General features: G+C 46.2%; 1 protein-coding gene across 6 annotated transcripts in view; it reads left to right on the top strand.

Moving 5' to 3' along the window:
- The window catches only part of SFMBT2 (Scm like with four mbt domains 2), a 220,159-nt gene that overhangs the window by 130,105 nt on the left and 71,433 nt on the right, over positions 1 to 18,621 (top strand). For all 6 annotated transcript variants that reach the window (XM_081796040.1, XM_078450465.2, XM_081796039.1 and 3 more), the window contains 2 exons: positions 4,801 to 4,902; positions 8,236 to 8,383. In XM_081796040.1, the coding sequence (XP_081652166.1) occupies positions 4,801 to 4,902; positions 8,236 to 8,383 (250 nt within the window). The remainder of the gene's footprint in view (positions 1 to 4,800; positions 4,903 to 8,235; positions 8,384 to 18,621) is intronic.

The following is an 18,621-nucleotide window of genomic DNA, read 5'->3' as shown; positions in this document are numbered from 1 at the left end:
TTTTCTTTACTCTCCCGAGTCATATTCATATTCCAAATTAAGATTCACTCCTGGAAACCCTCAGATTGCCATCATCATAGCAGTAGTGATTTTTATATGCTGCAGGAAAAAAATGTTTATTCTGGAATTTCTTCTAAGCCTGGATATTCCATAGCTGTTCTTTGTCTTTTTCCTTCTCCCTCTCATAATGTGTGTGTGTGTGTGTGTGTGTGTTCTTTGCATCTCTGCATGTGTGTTACTTTGGCAATGTCTTATGCACGCTTATTGAGCAAATGCTACACTCTGAACTTGGAATGAATATCAAAAAGTCATCTAGTTTTGGACATTTCCTCAGCTTAATTCAATAAATGCTTGTTGGGGTCCTAACTGGGTGAACCGCAGAACATAAATGAGAGAGTTATGCATTGACGGGGAAGTATTGCACATAACACATGGCCTTGTGTCATGTTCGTTTCAAGGTCTCCAGGGGCCCGTGGGAGGTTTCAGTCTTTGAGAAGACACTGTTCTGCCTCTTGTAGTATAAAGTTTATGACATCATGGTTCATGAAGAACATAAACATTAGAGCAGTGTGTATATGGTCCTAATCAAACTCATAATCCTTATGTGTCTTTGCTTCTGGATGTAAAAGACTGTGTTGTGTTGACTTACCTTTGAAATGGGTGGGATTTTATACATTGGAAGATTTGTCTTTCCTTTAAAAAAATTTTTTTTAACATTTATTCGGTTTTGAGAGAGAGAGAGAGAGAGAGAGAGAGAGACAGAGTGTGAGCAGGGGAGGGGCAGAAAGAGAGGAAGACACAGAATCCAAAGCAGGCTCTGGGCCCTGAGCTGTCAGCACAGAGCCTGATGTGGGCCTCGAATTCACAAACTGTGAGATCGCGACCTGAGCCGAAGTTGGAGGCTTAACCAACTGAGCCACCCAGGCATCCCTCTTTTTTTGTTTTTTGTTTTTTTTTTAATACTGATTAACTACTGATTAAAAGTGACTTTAAGAAAGTGAAGGGTAGGGCTGTGGCTACAGAAATGTGTTGTATAATTTCTGGGCTTGTTTCTGAAATTTAGACTTCTAAGTTTAAAAGGCTCTTCTGGATAGATGTGGATATTCGAGACCAGAATATAAACATCTGTGTTCGAATACAGGTACCCATCACAATATCTGGATTCCTTTTTCAGTATATTAAATGAGAGGGTTGAAGGATTTTCACATAGTTTGGGACAAAAACAGATGCATTTCACAAGTAAGAATTTTGTGTGCTTGCATGTAATTGAAAGCTAGTCAAAATAGTTTACGATGTAGGAAATCCAAGCCCTAGATGACCATGAAAGACTTCTTTGTAAACCTTTGCTCACTAAGCATCATTTTTAAATTGTTTAAAAATATTTTAATGGCAGGGTGCCTGTGTGGCTCAGTCAGTTGAGCATCCGACTTCAGCTCAGGTCATGGTCTCACTTAGAGTTTGTGAGTTCCAGCCCCACAGTGGGTTTTGGATCCTCTGTCCCCCTCTTTTTTTCTGCCCCTCCCCTGCTCACTCTCTCTTTTCCAAAAACAAATAAACATTTAAAGAAATATTTTCATATCATTGAGACAGAACACCATTTTAATTATTTTAAAAAATACTAATGTCATTAACATTTTATTTTTGTCCCCCGTTTGGCCATGTGTGATTGTGACCTGAATGGTATTTTTTACGGATGACACCACTCGGTGGTTGACCGGCGCTTGGCGACTCCAGGAAAGAGGGAACAGAGTGTGTGATATCTGCACAAAATGATCCCCTCTTTACCTGGAGATACGGTTGGATGAGGTAGACGCAGAAATCATGAACGACGAACATTTATAACACCAGCCGCAGGTGCCAAAGGAGAAGGTTATCTGAGGAGCAAATTCTTGCCCTAAGCCTTGATGCTTTATTTCTAAGGAAAAGCGGCCATTGCCTGGTCCCACCCGACAACTGTGTGTAACATAAGGCACCTGTTAAGGGACATCTAGCAGTGTAGGGTGACTGGTCCCATAGACTTTTCAGCATCAGGAGTTGTGATGGAGAGACCTTCCGATAGATATAGGGTGAGTGTAAACTTGGCTAAAGACTTCAAGTCCATGGTCAAGGTCAAACGGAGAGCCTGGGATGTCGAAGGGTTCTGGCAGTCCCATGTCAACCCTGCCTGAGAAAGCTGCCTCTACTCAGAGCAAAGGTAGGGACAGAAGTATATGTGGGCACACAGCTGAAGTCAAGAAAGGCTGAAGATGGCAGGTAGACCAGAAGCCCAGAATGTCGTCAGGAACCTCTCAGCGGAAACAGAGGGGAAGCGAAAACAGGTGATAGAGGGAAATTGCAAAGAGAGCATATCTGGTGGTGGAGGCTGCCAGAAGTTATAAATGTTCTATTATTGGTGAATCACATCTCTAGTAATGAGAGGGAACGGTGTAACAGGGAGGGACATCTGATAGCAGAGAGAAGCAGAACGTCTGTGAAAATACTATATTCGTCTGGGCCATTTATTAAACAGTCGACCCTTGAACAGCATTGACCTGAACTCCATCTACATGCAGATTTTTTTCTTCGATAGATACAGGAGAGTGCCGTAAATGTATTTTCTCTTAAGATTTTCTTCCTAACATTTTCTTTTCTCTAGCTTACTCTGTTGTGGGAATACCGTACGTCATGCACACAACGTACAAAATATGTGCTCATCGACTGTTTATGGGATTGGTAAGGGTTCTCCTGGTCAACGTGAGGCTCTTAGTTAAGTTTTGGTGGGCAGTCAGAAGTTACGCGCCCGTTCTCAAGTGTTCAGGACGTTGTCTCCCCTGTCCCCCCGCATTGTTCAAGGTACCAATGTGTCATTAGTTCCTGAGGAAAGTTCTGTATCGTCAAGCCGTGTAAGAATGACTGCTTCAACTTGTTGACTATATTCAGGTAAAGTTGTGTTATATTACGGTTTTGAATAATTCCTTTTTTTCAAAAGGGGAAAGGGTTTTTGAACTTAAAAGGGGAAAAGTGTTTATCTGCACAGTTCACTAATGTGCGTGCGTTCCCACTGGTAGTGAGATGCTGGGTGTGGGGGTGATATGGATGTCCGACAGGAACGTTAACTTTTAATCTTGTAATTCAGGTGTCAGCGCGTCCTTTGTGGTTCAGGGTTACTGCTTTTCTGTCATCCCCCGTGCTTTCTGGCTTTGCCCTGGCACTGTGGTCGATCTGCATTATTATGTGTTAATATGCATTAACTCTCTATATGGTATCTTTTGAGGTTTTTTTCCCCCCTGAGCCAGTTTCCCAGCCACCATTAAAAATAAACGCCATATTTTCAACATAAAAATCATCTCCTGCATGTGAGGGGTGTTTCCTTGTGTTTTTCCTTATATGCATCTAATCTCTGTGCAGTGTTGATCGTTGAGTTCTGGAAGAATTGATAAAGGCTGGGAACGGGCTAGTTCTTCCATTGAGTTTTTGTCATACGCCGTTGCACTTTGGACACATCCCTGCCTGTGGATCAACCCCTCACCCCTGCCGCCGCCAGATGTGACACTGCTTGCTTCCTCCAGACCTAGCATTTCTTGAGCACCCACCGGGTACGGATACCTTTGCAGACTGCGGTGACGACAGGAGACGGGGTCCTTGTGGTCTCTGGGTGTTCAAAGCCTGCACCTTCGTTGGTAGAGCAGTGGCTTGGCAGGGGGTTTGTAAGCGGTTCTCTGGTCTCGTGCGCTCCACCGACGGCACTGACCAGCTTTTGCAGGGGGAGCAGCCCCAGCCCCGTGGGGCTCTGCCCGATCCTCAGGGCTGCACGAGGAATGACACCTCTGAATTAATTAAAAACCCCCTGGAGGTCTGCAGATAGAAGCAAGTAGTAGATCCCTAGATAGGTTTGGTGCTTCTCACCCAGGTGATGAATTTAGAAATGGTAGGATTTATTTGTAGCTATTATTTCCCCCAGGGACGGGCTGCGGATACGTTTCTTTATCTGCTACCATTTGCACGGACTGTGAATTAGGAGGTGACCTCCGTCTCGGCCAGATAAATCCTGGCATCCCGAGTCCAGCCAGCCTCCTCTGTTGCCGTGGAGGGAAAGCGGGCACTGACATTTCTTTGCTCGAGAAGGCAGGGGAGCTCCGTCTCGCACACAGAAGGTTGCCGTGAGCGGGTTTTAAAACTGCCAGACACCTATTAAACAGGGGCTGTGGCTCATCCTGATGGAGCCGGAGTCGGGTTCCGATCGCGGGCAGAGCTGTTTGGACCTCTACAGGCACACATTCCCCAGATGGGCGGCTGACCACCAGGAACTGATAAGCTGTGAGCTCTCAGGCACAGGACGCGGGGACAGGCCGTGTCACCCACAGGGTCTCCTCGAAGCCCTGGGGAGTTACCTCCAGAAGCACGAGGCCACGTTTGCTGAAGATGTGCCTGCTGTGTGTTTCAGATGACTGATGGCCCCCATTACTCGGCCGAGCTTCCGTTCTAGCGCCTGGGAAGATCAAAGCACTGCCGTGTGATTTTTTTCTTTTTCTTTTTCTTTCTTTCTTTTTTTTTTTTTTTTTTTTTTTTTTTTGGGCTTAGTGTAAATTCAAGCATGGCCACAAAGGCTTGTTTCCTTCCCTCGGAAAAGCAATTTAGCCCACAGAAAATAATTAAATCCGCAGTATCTTGCAATAATGAGAAATTTGCAATGGGGGAGGGTTAATTGTTTCAATCCGATTTTAGTTACCCAATAAAATGTCTAAGGAGGGCGTCCAGACAGTGCCCGAGTTCATGCACAACACGGCCGCTTTTTCAACCTTTCTGTCGCTTCCCCTGCAGGATCATGCAGATCTGAGAAGCCATTTCTTCACGGTCGGGATGAAGCTAGAAACAGTGAATTTGAGCGAGCCCTTCCATATCTGTCCCGCATCAGTGACCAAGGTGAGCCTCCCGCTTTGCTTTCCACCTCAGCCCCCGTGTTGCTGCTCACAGCCGACCGGATGAAATACGCGGTTGCAGGGGCGTGCCGCGGCACCCCTGCGCCCGGCGGAAGGCACCTTCTCGCCAGCCCCGCTGTCACTGGTCGTAGAGAACGAGGCCGGTCACCTGTCTCCCGTTGCAGCAGAGATTCCAGGGAGGGCAGACTGTAGACGCTGGTGTCCCCGAGTGGCCGGGAAGAAGGTCCAGACGCCCGCTGGGTCTGCAGCAGCGACCTCTGCTGCGACTCTGATCCACCTTGCGCTGTTGGCCGTGGCCACCTCAGTGTCCCTGTTGGTTCCCGTTATCTTTGACACAACATGCTCGTGAGTCACGCATCGTCAGCGTTGCAATGGCAGCCTGGTCCTCTCCCGCTGGCAGGCGTTAGAGTGATGTGTTTATAGTTCGAACACCCGAGAAAAAGGCGGAAAGCCGATTCCCATCTCCAGTGTGTCCCCCCACCCCGTCCGCTTGCGTTTTGTCACTGGCTTTCATCCACGAAGGGAGGAGCCTGCTCCTCCGATTCGCGAATTTAAGACGAAATTGCCTTTTAATGTAAAGTCACTGTCATTACGGCCCGATGGGCTTTTCAGATTGTAATGTCCCTTCCCCGTCGAGGAAGTCACCTGTGGAAGTCACACCTGAAGCACGTGTTTCTACCTTGAGTGTCCTCTTACAGATGGCGGGAGAGACCAAAGCCACATTCTTGCCCAGTGTATGTTTTAGTTAATGGCCTTTTGTGAGGGAACTTAATTAACGGTTCAAAACTCAATTCCATTTTCATTTCTTTCACTAAGGAAGCCTGGATTTGTTAATACAGGGGTGGGCGTTTCAGAGTCATTCGGCGTGGTCTTTTTTTAATTCACGATTTGGTAAGATGTACGTCACAATATGGAAGACGGTTGTGATCGCGGTCTTTCTTTTCTTCTACATAGGTTTTCTTTAGAACGTAAATTACTTTTACATCACTGCTGATTTATTTGGAGAACAACTGGCCCATGAGAAAAAAAAATACGGAGTGATGCTTTCCATGGTGGTTTCTAGGGTTGCGATTTATGTTCTCGGTCATAACATCATCCGTTAAAAAGCTTTTTTATTTAAGTTGACCTTTGGGGGTTTTCCTCGTGCATTCTGGTAATTGCACATTTTCCCAAAACTGATAAGTGTTACCTTGCTGCACGCTGGCCAGAATTTCCCTTTGTCCCAGCAGCAGCTGATGTGGTAATGCCAGCTGCCCATTTATCTGCATAAATGTTACCCTGTCCTCATTCTAAGAGGCAACGGTGTCCCCTTCCCCTGGTATTTATACAGTAAACGAAAGAGAGATGCCGGTGTGCTCAGTGTCTCCACAGAGGACTCACATTTTTATGCCTGCAAATAATCGTAATCTGTACCGTTAGAATGTGACATACTAATTACGGATAGTCTCAGCCCAGATACTGGTGTCTTGTGGGATAGATTTCCAGGGACAGTAGCTTGGTTTCACAATAAATAAGTCTTATTGGGGGTGGGGGCAGGGAGGATATTTTCTCTGATTTTTTTTAAGCTACAGTTTCTTTTTCATTTTGTTTCTTCTTACCCTTTCTACGAAGGATAAAACGCTCAGTCTTTCTGTTCCGCACGAACCCTTTTTGGCCCTGTGGTGTAGAACACACGTGGATTGGACTGTATGCTTTGGCCTCTTAGGACTTAGATGGGCAGGTTCAAGGTCCCCCCGCATGTAGTGAGATTTCAGGATGTTCTAAGGTGGTAGGTATTTATAATTAGACATAATTGTCTTGACGTCGGAGAAGGCTTTAGAATATTATGTTTGAGAACATAATGCTGTGCTGTTACTACTCATGATAATGAAAACTTCATTTTCATTTTCCTCGGGGCTTTCCTTCATGGCACAACTATTAAAGACATAAATAAATAACATTAAAGCCAACAGATAAAGCAAGTAACTGTGTTTTAAATGCCCAACCTTTAGCAGGACGGTGAGATTACAGATTGTGTGTTTGGGGATCCACTGATGACAATGACTATCATCTGTGTCTGTGAATTATATTGTATTGTTTAGATAAAGAATCTTGGTTCTATTTCTTTCAAGGCTGGCTCTGAGCTGCACAGCCTTGAGCCAGCAGGTTAACTGCTCTAGGTTTTAGTTCTGAGACCTACAGGTTTTGGACCAGATTGCTCAGTGTTTCTATACCACGTGGGACATGAACCCTGATGGAGTTGAGGAAACTGATTCAGCTTTTCTTCTGAAGTATGTGCACACGAATATGTGTTTTAATAGGTTTTGGAGATTCCTCAGTGCCCATGCTCATAGGGTCTAGTGGTGCTAACAAATTCTGCCATCAGAATTCCAGGTTTTTAATATATACGTGTGTGTGTGTGTGTGTGTGTGTGTGTGTGTGTGTGTGGTGTGTGTGCACGTGCATGTGAGATTAGATCCCACTGGCATTTAATGTAGGCACTATTCTGGACGGTGGGAATGTGGACAAAAGTCCCTGCTTTTACAGAGCTTATATTTTAATGGGTGATGGTAGAGAATAAGGAAGTAAATCAATAGAAAGTTACATGTCAAATGCTAAGGAGAAAGACACAGCAGGGAAGGGACCAGAGGAGGCTGGAAGGCCAGAGTGTGGGAGGGAAGGTGTGGTTTTGAATCGGGCTACAGAGGGAAGAGCTTACCGGGAGGGCGAAGTTTGATCCTTTGCTCCATAAAGTCTCCTTTCAGAGGCAGATCTCAGGCAGCAGAATGAGGGCTATTTACCAGAAGTAACTTGAAGAAGAACAAGACTGAGTGTGCGTTCCTGCTTTGATTTTAATTAGGCTGCCTCCAGAAAAATATTCTGTACATGAGGGAGCCAGGAATCCTAGTTTAGGAAGAGTGTTCCAAGCCAGACAGTGGGGTTCTTAAATGATCTGCTCTGAGGCCGTGGGTCCCTGCCGTGGACGTGGAGAAACCACTGACCTTCCAGGGCCCATCCTGGCTTTTGGGTTTGTCTTCCTTCATGAGTGTTTTTCTTCCAGCACTGACTGTCCCTTGACTTCTCTAAAATCACTGACGTCGTTTTGTGCTTTCGTATGTACACAACTCACCCGCTTATCTTTCCATTAAAGCGGCCACAGTGATCGACTCTTGAACTGGATCATTTTGGCGCTATCCACTGAGGTGCCAGGCTGTGTCGGAATCCTTTCGATGAAACCTATTTGTTGCATTTGGAAGCTGTGCCAGCGTTTCATACCGGCATCGTGTGATAATCCCGAGGAATTAACCCTTGGCTCTGTGGTTGTTTTCTCTTTCAGGTTTTTAACAACCATTTTTTCCAAGTGACTATTGACGACCTAAGACCAGAACCTAGTAAACTCTCAATGCTGTGCCATGCGGATTCTTTGGGGATTTTACCAGTACAATGGTGCCTTAAAAATGGAGTCAATCTCACACCTCCCAAAGGTCTGTATTCCGTGAAAACGTGCAGGGTTTGGGTGGCTGAGGAAGGTGGCGTCACCGAAGTGTGCCTCCGATGATCTCGAGAAGTTTATGTTGTAAACGATTTCGATTGTGGGAAAACGGCACGTCTCACAGGTGGCTTGACACGGGACTCTGTCACAGCTCCTTCCCGTGGCGAGGTGCGTGACTTCGGGCTTCTGGAGAAGTCCACTCTGTCCGCCGTGGCTCCCCATCCGCCGTGGTGTGCGGGGGTGCTGGGGTGTGGTGACAGAGGGCACAGCTAAGCCATCGAGGGCACAGCTAAGCGATCGAGGCTGAACGCTTGAAGGTGTTCGAGAAGTGGCGTTAGAAACGCAGCATCATGCGGAAGAAACATTTCTCTCCATTTTTATTTCCATGAAGTTAATTTTCCCCCAAGCTCACGGTCTGGTAGCCAACAGTGTGATGCCGTAACACATTAAAATAATTAAGTCGGGAGCCGGGTCGCACTAAAACCATGTCAAACTGGAACCCACGAACCACATTCTTGGTAAGTACCTTGCGTGTCATGGGGTGACGTGTGGTTTGCTGCCCCTTGCAGATCTGACGCTCCTGCAGGGAAGAGAGCAGCCGGATGGAGGGAGAGGGGGTGGGAGGGAAAACAGAGGGGATGATAGAATAATTGCAGGAAGAGATGAGATGAATAAACTTCCTGCAGGATTTTAACAGATCACAAAAAATGCAGGGGTTCTGTGCTGCCCTTTCCAGGTCCCCAGGGCCTGGATTCTTTCTAGCGTTCCTCACGCTGGGAGGTTAATGAATACCCACAGGTTAAGTTCCAGATGCCTGGGGGTCGTCGTGCCCCAGAGGCAGCCTTTGCCCCTGCTGCACCTGCCTGGCCTGTCTGTGCCGTGCTCCGCTGGCCGCTCACCGCCCCCCCGCCATGCTCCCTGTGCTCATCCCCACCGGGCGAAGGTACCCCCACGTCAGCTGCCGGTTCTTCTCCTTAAAGCCGCACAGCAGCGGAATGTGGTCTCGTTAGAGCACGGTAGGCTGGTGCAGACCACTCCCCGAACCGTTCCGAGTGCCTGGGTCAACGGCGTCCTCGAAATGAGCCTTGCCCTGGCACGAGGCAGAGTCACAGAGCCCGTGTGACCCGTCCGAGGCCACGCGGGTGGTGACCAACGGGGAGAGGCGCCCTCCCCGATTCTGTGCTCCGCGGCGGAGAGGACGCCAGTTCCCGAGGGGCCTCGCGGGGGACCCTGGCCAGATCGTGACTGTCAATCAGATGGGACGCCTGCCGGATTCCACGGGCGCTCTGCCGCGTCAAACCAGTGACACAAGGCTGGATATCTTTGTAATCCTCTAGCATGATAGGTTTCTTATCACGAACGATCGAGCGGTAGCAGATCAGAGAAAGGTCGCAGTCCTTTCCTGCGTGACATTTAGCAACAGGTCACTTGTTGAATCTCACAGTCAGTCCCACACACGATCTCTACTCCTTCCTGACTTCTGTGATCTGAGCATTTGTGCGGATGGGTCCAGGTCGTCGAAGAAAGACTTCCTCCTGGATATCTAAAATGCTGCCTGGTTGGAAATTATAAAATTCCTAGGTAGTAATAAGATCTGTTGAAGAATTTAAAGAAACAAAATTACTCGGGTATTTCCTCACATGGTGAAAAAAGGGAAAATATCTGGGTATGCATTTTGGCTGCTGGATTATTCCATTAAGCAGGGTTTTCATGTTTAACACTATCTCTAGATTTTTTAAAATACATTTCTTATGAACTGATTACACTGTTAGAAATGCATTTTAGAAAAGAGACTGTTGGCATAATTTGGGTATTTATTTGGAAAGTAGGTGTGCCTCTTTGGAGAATTGCATTTCATGATGTTTGGAGAAATACAGTTGGAGAATTAGAATTCTAGGGAATAATTGTCCCGGGGCCTGTGATTATAACAAAGTCTTGGCTAATTTATCTGCTGAGCTCTCACCATTTGGGGAGAATATGTTGAGTATATGTTACGCACATAGTAAAACCTATTTTTGTAATTAAAGTGCATTAAAATTGAGAGGGTGATGGTAGGGTTTTTGGTAGATGTGATTTTATGGTTTGCTTGTGAGCTAATTTGTTACGGGTCTTAAATGTCAACAGTGAGGCTGGGGATCATGCCATAGAATTTTTTCAAACACCGCTCTTTATTAACCTACGAACGTATGTGCTCTTCTTATAAAAGTTGCTTTTAACTCAAGTTCTGAACTTTGTACGTACAGTACGTCGGATTTGTTACTCACGTTGGGAAGTGACTTTAGATGGTTTCTTGTATATATGCTTTCACGAATGTGTTACGTCGTTTAGATTTCCGTTAGAACGGTAAACACCACTTAAAATTACATGCTGCCTGATCCCTAAACAAAAGATATTATCCCCACTCATTCCCCAGTGGGAAGGAGCTGATGAAACAAAAGATATCTGATGGTATGGGAGATCTGCAGAGAACAGAGACCCATACTTACATTGTTTTGAATCTGTTTCTTAAGTTAAAAAAAAATTTGTCTCCATGGGGCGCCTGGGTGGCTCATTCGGTTGAGGATCCAACTTTGGCTCAGGTCATGGTCTCGTATTCATGGGTTCGAGCCCCACATCGGACTCTGTGCTGACAGCTGAGAGCCTGGAGCCTGCTTCGAATTCTGTGTCTCCCTCTCTCTCCGCCCCTCCCCTGTTTGTGCTCTGTCCCTCTCTGTCTCAAAAAATAAAATAAAACGTTAAAGAATTCAGAAAAAAAAATCTGTCTCCAGACTTTAGAGACAAGTAGTGTGTAAGCTAGAATGGGTAGGAAGGTTTCAGGATGTCTGGGAGAGAAAGTGCTTTCCTGGTAAGCAAAGGACAGATCCTTGGAAGTTTTGTTCCATTAGTTTAAAACTAGCAAACAGCCATTCACAATTATAGACGCTATAAAAAGTGATGAAACAAGTAAATAAACCTGTGAAGCAAAAGCAAATATAGGTTATCAACCAAGACTTGCGATTTTTAGACTATTTCATTAACCTCCTTGGCGTGTAACATCAAGGATTAGTCATAGAAAAAGAGGAGTGAACATCCTACCCGGGGGGGATCTTAGTAGAAAATATTAAGCTTTTGCATTTATTGTGAATCGGTTGTAAAATGGGTGTGCAGAGGCTAAAAGTGAATCACTTCCTTTAGCTCTCTGTCCCCGCTGTTTGGCCATCTTAATAGTAGGCACGTGAACCGTTAAGATGATTTCAGAAGTGAAGGTGTGGTTTTATTATTATCAAGACTCAGAGTAGTGAACCCTAACTGGTGTCCTCTTTTCCTGAAGACAAACCTCAGACACTGACCGATGAATGTACCCCATTCGGTAATCTGTTATGTTTTGGACGTACCACAGGGTACAGAAAAGAATAAATGCACATAATCTCCTGGACCCCCTGCCTTGAGGGAACAGATGCTGGCATTTGGCCACATTGGAGTCAGATTTTTAAAAAATGAAATAAAGCATCATAGAATATAATAGAAGACCGAGTCACCGCTGACCGTGTGTTTCTCACCTAATTACTGCATCGGTGAATCCCGTCAGTGTTTTCAGGATCTGACCATGTGTCATCACGACCACCCTGGTCCAGGCCACCGTCAGACGTCTCCTGGGTTACTGCAGTGGCCTCCGGCATTGCACGTGTTCTTCAATGAGATGCTCAGGCTGGTTGTGCTAAGGTGGAAATCGCACACGTCCCTCCTCTGTTCAGACTGTCCGAGGCCTTGATAACTCAAGTATCAGGTCAGTGGAGATTCCAGGTCATGGTCCCAGCCTACAGCGCCCACTAGTTCCCTGTCTGGCCTCATCTCCTAAGATGCCCCCCACTCCAGTCTGTCCAGTCCCGCCTTCCTCTTTGCCATTCCCGAGACCTGGCCCTCCTCCACCCCCGCTTAGGTTGTCTGTCCTTCTTCCATCTGACTGAGGTGCCGCCTGGCTGGGGCGGTCTTTCTTCTCTGTCCTGTTTAGTGTCAATTACAAATCTCTACCCTCAACGTTTTTATCTCCTTCCCTGCATGGCTTTGCTGCACAGAATTTATTATCATGGGAGATACAATTGCTGTATATTTTCCTTCTTTGCCCTGGTTTTTATGTGTCTCTCCAGCGAAGTGAAAGTTCACCGACAGCAGGGATTTTTGTCTCGTTCTCTGCTTATCCTCAGTGGCTAAAGCAGTGCGGCTCTCGGTCCGTATTTGTTAAGCGTTGAATGTTGCAGTTCTGCCTGTATTCCTCCCCTTCCCTCCCCTGCCTCTCTGCCGGGTCTCCAACCGCCCCACCCGTCTCCCCCCACCCCCCCCATAACCACCTTCCTCATCCAAAGCACACTTCAGGCTCTGAGCACAGAGCCAGACGCGGGGCTCGAACCTAGGAACCGTGAGGTCATGCCCTGAGCGGAAGTTGGACGCTCAACCGCCTGAGCCCCCTCAGGCGCCCCTGCAGCAGATCTTTTTGATAGGCATGTAAAGAGTATCCCGCTATGCCCACCCTTATGTAACTTTCCTCCTGTAACATTTTGCAGATTTTCCTCCGTGTTGATGCGTATAGATTCCTTACTCATTTTGCTGTTTTATGAATATACGTTAATTCTTGAAATCCATTTCCCGTTTAAAGACATTTGAGGCATTAACTCTTTTCTGCGTTGGGAATGGTACTCAGAGCATCTTTGTACCTGTGCCCAAAGTGAGAGATCTCTCCGGGGATATACCCAGAGAGTGGAGTTGCTGGAGATCCTATTTGGCGTCTTCCTCACCATTCTGTGGTACGCTGGGGCGTGCACAAGTGCCATCCTGACGCCTGGGAAATGGGTCTCCGGTTTCATTTTGGTGTCCCTAATCTGCTAGTGCCGTGGAGCAGTTCATCATACGCTTGTTCACAATTTGTGTTGCCTTTGCTTTGCTTATTATATTGTTCTCCTTTTTCTTTGGATCGTAGAAGTATTTATATGTTTGAGGATGAATTTCTTCTCTCGCCATGCGCGTCACAATATGTAATAGTCTAGCCTGTGGCTCGTTGCTTCACTTTCTAATGGTATTTTATGTTATATTGGAATACGAAACGATAATGTGGTCAAACCAGCCTTTTCCATTATGATTTGTCTATGGCTTTAGATAAACTTTGTTTTATTGATGTTCTATGTTTCCTTTGACAATCCTGCGGTTTCATTTTCTGTAGTTAGCTTTTTAGTGTACTCTCGGAGTTAAGTTTTGCACGGCACGAGGGATGAAAAGAGGTTGCTTTTATTTTCTCACTTAGGTTGAATTGGAGTTTCAGATTCAGCCATTGCCTCAGCATCATTCATTGAATAGTGTGCAGTTTCCTCGCTGATGGGTGATGCCCCCACTAACACGCATCCGGTCCCTTCGAGGGCTGAGAACCTTATCCGTTCTTAGTTCTTCTGCTTCATTGCTGTTTGTCCGTCTCTGCATAAATACCTCACTTTTAAAAACCGATTTTACTTTATGTCTCAATATCCATCCAGTGACTCCCTCGACCTTTTCTTCCTTTTCAAAACTGTCTTAGTTGTTTTTTGCAGGTTATCGTATGTGAATTTTAGAACCAGTTTGTAAGACACTGTGAAAAAACCCCATTGGATTTTGACTGACAGTGCATTGGACTTAATTGATTAATTTAGAAAAATGGACGTTTTATTGTGTTACCTTTTTTACAATTTTTTTTTGCTAGTAATTTTCCTAGATACTTCCTGTTCGCTTGCTGTTGTGAATGGGTGGGTTTTTTTTTTTATTCTTTTGATTTTTTTTATCGGCTGTGGCCAGTCTAATGGAATATACCCCTGGTTTTTGTTTGTTTCTTATCCAGCTGCTCTCCTAGGCAGTGTGGCTCCAGAACAGTTAATGTAAGTAAGGTAACGGGTAAGCCGATTGTTGAAGGTTTGGTAACACTACCTTGTAAAACCATCTGGAGCCGGTGCTGTTTAGGTTTGTGTTGTGTTGTGTATGAATTTATTTCCGTGAAAGGTTGTGACGTTTAGCCATGGTTACCACTTCTGTTGGAGACAGTTTTGGTAATGTCTGTATATTTGCGGACGAATATTATATGTTCATATAATACATATTTAGATATTCGTATGATTATATAGTATCTGTTTTAGCCGTGCTTTCCCATTTACCGTCAGAGTGTTCCGTTTGGCCAACCTTATTAATTGAACTGTTCAACCGTTACATATTCTCTATTTTTGTTTGTTCTATGATTTTCTAGAAAGTGCATCAAAATATCGTGAGACTGAAGATCTGTCCGCGTGTGTGTGTGTGTGTGTGTGTGAAGCATTCAGGTTCAGGACCGCTAGAGCTTGCTTGTGTTGGTTCTCTGTATCCCTAGTCATTCATTTTGTTTTACAGCCTCTTCTGTTTCTTTCTGTGGGTTGTGATTTCTCGTGGTGAACTGAGTTTCAGTGGTGCTTGTTATTTCTGTGCGAGTTCCCTCATCCTTAGAGTGAAGTAATTCCTTCCATCTGGTTTTGCATTAGAGTCTGCCCAGTGTTCTAAGAATTTTGCAAGTCCTAGAGTATTTATTTATTACCGTCTTTATCTCCTCCGATTTTTTTTTTAATTTTTTTATTTATTTTTGGGACAGAGAGAGAGAGACAGAGCATGAACGGGGGAGGGGCAGAGAGAGAGGGAGACACAGAATCGGAAACAGGCTCCAGGCTCCGAGCCATCAGCCCAGAGCCCGACGCGGGGCTCGAACTCACGGACCGCGAGATCGTGACCTGAGCCGAAGTCGGCCGCTCAACCGACTGAGCCACCCAGGCGCCCCTCCTCTGATTTTTAAAATCGGTGTTACTCACTTATGCATCCCCGGCACCTGAAACAGTGCCTGGTACGTGCCCGTGTCCCTGGTTATTGGAGGGAGGAACGAATGGACGAATGTCACGTGCATTTGTCATCCTGTACGATACAGATTGCAAATTTGCCCAGCCTCCCCACGGATGCCCCTGGCTTGGAGGAGCTCGGGACTCCTCTCTCTCCCCCCTTAAGCGGAGCCCTGGGCAGGGAGCGGCCGTGTCTGCTCCTTGTCCCTTTCGGTGAGCTGACGTTGTCTGGTCCCGTTTTCGCAGACTGGGCAGCTGACCGGGGCCGGGCGTTTTATGGTGGTCTCTGCTCCTGCTGCTCTCCTCTCTCAAGCCCGTGGTCATCTTTTGCCCCGTGTGAGCTCCAGACGTTCCCGGGCTGGTCGGCTCTGCCTTTGTGGGCCTCTTGGTGTTTTGGCATCTGGAGATTCTCTTCTCTTTCGGGTTTGGCTGTGTCATTCTTTTTATTACTACCGTAGTTCATCTGGCACCTGAGAGGGTCCCTCTTGTTACTGGATTTGGAGGTTTATTCTCGTTTCTAGCTTTCTGATTGATTCTTGAGCAAAAACCTGCTTTTGATTGAAAAGAGCTGGGGGAGTAAAACCCTTTGGGTGATTTTTTATATCTGAAAATATTTCCGATTGTTGGGAACTTACATCTCTCTGGCTTACTTACTCCTCAGTTTACTCTGTGGTTGAGGATTCTTACCATGGCTTTGCCATTGACAGCCGATATTTATGTGACGTTGGACTCTCTCCCGGGGACACGTCCACATCTCCTAACATGGCAGGCTTCGAGGGAGGGCACGTGCCCTTTAGCGAACAGCACAGGGGAAAAGAAGTACTTGCATAGTTACTGGTGTGCCAGAAGTCAGCCTTCTTGCCTGGGAGCCTGTACGAAGACTCCTCCAGGAACCGAGTGGAGAGACTATTGAGAAATCTTGCCCAGGAAGAGACGGACTGGTTCCGGGGGCTGCGTGTGCCCCCTGAGGAGTGTGGCCTTGCTTCCTCACCCGTTCATCCTGCTTCCCCGACAAGGTGGCGGCGAGGGTCACCTGAGGGGAGGCCATCACGCGCTTAGCCTTAGCGAGTCCCAGGAACTCAGTGGAAGCCTGGAGGGAGACCACCTTTCAGGAAGACCGGTGCCGTGAGCGAGAGTCCAGTAAAGCTGTCCCAACAGTCCATGAGATTTTCTGAGGAAGGATGAGGAACCCGTTCTTACAACGTGGCTTCTTTTGTGTCCTCGTGCGTTCTCATATCTCAGGTCTGGTACGTGCCGATCTTTGGCGATGATCACGTCGTTTTCCCTTTCAAAGAGACGTTGAACTGAAAGCTAAATGAGTCCTCTGTTCACACCAGATGTCGAGCACCTCAGTGCTGTAAAGGTGCTCCGGGGTGGAGATGTCCTTATGGGGCTGTGTGTTCTTCAGTCATTGGTGGGGGGGGGGCATGTCCAGAACTTTCTTTCCTGCTTCTCCATGTCAGCCTCCATCCTGCAGTCACAGTTCCCGCACGGTGTGTGTGTCCCTCAGGACCTGCTGGAGCAGGTGACACGGAACCGGTCCCCGTCCCATTCACATCTTAACAGCGGCGAACCTGAGTCCAGCAACCTGGAGACTGAGGGAAAAATCATTGAGTGAAATGCATTTCCCTGTTGGGGAAAGTGTTACTAACTTATTAGAACTTCAATTTATTGGGTTAAAGACTATGTTTTAATTATAGTTTTACTACGTATCCATTCTTTAAAATTTTGAAAACAAAAGGAGAGAAGTTTCCTATCCTGAAGAAACAACGTTTGGTATATATTCTCTCAGATTTCTGTTTCCTAGAATATGTAACTTTGTATATCGGTTTAATTATTTTACACACACGAATTTGCCACCTACATGCCAAAATGTCTTCTACTTTAAAAGACTGGAAAGTTCCATGATTGGCAGGTAAATAATAGACTTAGGGACACCTGGGTGGCTCAGTTGGTTAAGCATCTGATTCTGATTTCAGTTGGGTTATGATTTTGGGACCCCGCATCAATCCGTGCTCAGGATTCTCTCTCTCCCTCTCTGTTTGTCCTTCCCCGCCCACCCTCAAAATAAATAGATAAACTTGAAAAAATTGATTGAAACACGCCCCTGTTGTTTGTCTGTATTGTTCTCGTCTGCTTTTATGCATAAAATGTTTGCACGGCATCCTGTTATTTCTGTAGGATACTTCATAATGGAGTTCCTGCTCTGTTCACACCCCAGCTCACTCTGTCCACCCCACAATCCCCCTTGTTCTTTCTAGAACATTCTGGACCTGCTTCTGGCCTTTTGCAGTTGTTGGCCCCTCCCACTGGCACCCCCTTCCCCTAGGTGGCCGCAGGACTTGCTTCCTCAGTTCCTAGGTTTTTCAGCGTTTTGTCAAGACTTCAGCCCTCCCTTTGCCTATAGCACTGATTGTCTGATTTTTTTCTATTTGTGTATTATGTGTCTCCTCCCACTGCAGCGTAAGCTTGCCTGCGTAAAGGTTTTTGTCTTTGGTCCTTTCTGTATGCTTAGAACTAGAACCATGCCCGGCATGTAGCATGCACCTAATAAATGCTTTCAATGATATCATATGTGAATGAACAAATGGGTAGAGTGGAGAGGGGACCCCTTCTTAAAGACTTTGACACATTGCCAAATTGGCATCTGTGGTGGATTTTTGAGATTATATGCCAACCAGAAATGCATAAAAGCACCTGTTTCCCAACAGTCTTTGCAGTGGTGGATTTTTATTCTTGTTTTTCATTTTGACAGTCAGGTAGACGGCAGAGGTGAAACTCTTTTGCTGACATTTTGTACAAGTTTGCTTGTTTGTATGTTTTCCATATTCACCCAGCGTAGAAGGGCAGCTCTTACTCTGTGTCTATTTTATTACAGAAGTGTGTCTTTTTTTACATCCTTCCCTTCCCTCCATCCTCCCATGATGGTCTCTGGGATGTCGTGGTTCGCTTCCTGGTGCAAAAGGCATGAGAACCCCGTGGTGATCGGGGTGGGAGGGTGTCACGATTCACTTCCTGCTGCAGAGGCAAATAGACCACCATGATTTTCTGAGGTTGTCCTGATTCACTTCCTGGTGCTGAGGAGAGTCCCAACTTCTCCAGTTCCAACAGGAACTGGCTAAAATCAGGATTCTGTTAGCAGATGAAAAGCTGGACGTTGGCTCTTGGGAGGCAGTCATGGCGTATTCCACATGCTGAATTAGCTCTTGATTGATTGACTAGTGCCTTGACTGACTATCCTTTAAAATAGGGCAAAGGTCTGCACTTTCAAATAATTTTTTTTAATGTTTTTTTATTTTTGACAGAGAGAGAGATAGAACATGAGCGGGGGAGGGGCAGAGAGAGAGACACACACACACAGAACCCAAAGCAGGCTCCG

The sequence above is a fragment of the Panthera onca genome, chromosome B4 (genome assembly GCF_046562875.1).
Source record: "Panthera onca isolate mPanOnc1 chromosome B4, mPanOnc1 haplotype 2, whole genome shotgun sequence".
NCBI lineage: Eukaryota > Metazoa > Chordata > Mammalia > Carnivora > Felidae > Panthera > Panthera onca.
The sequence above is the reverse complement of the archived record's forward strand: the minus strand, read 5'-3'. Positions and strand labels throughout refer to the sequence as shown.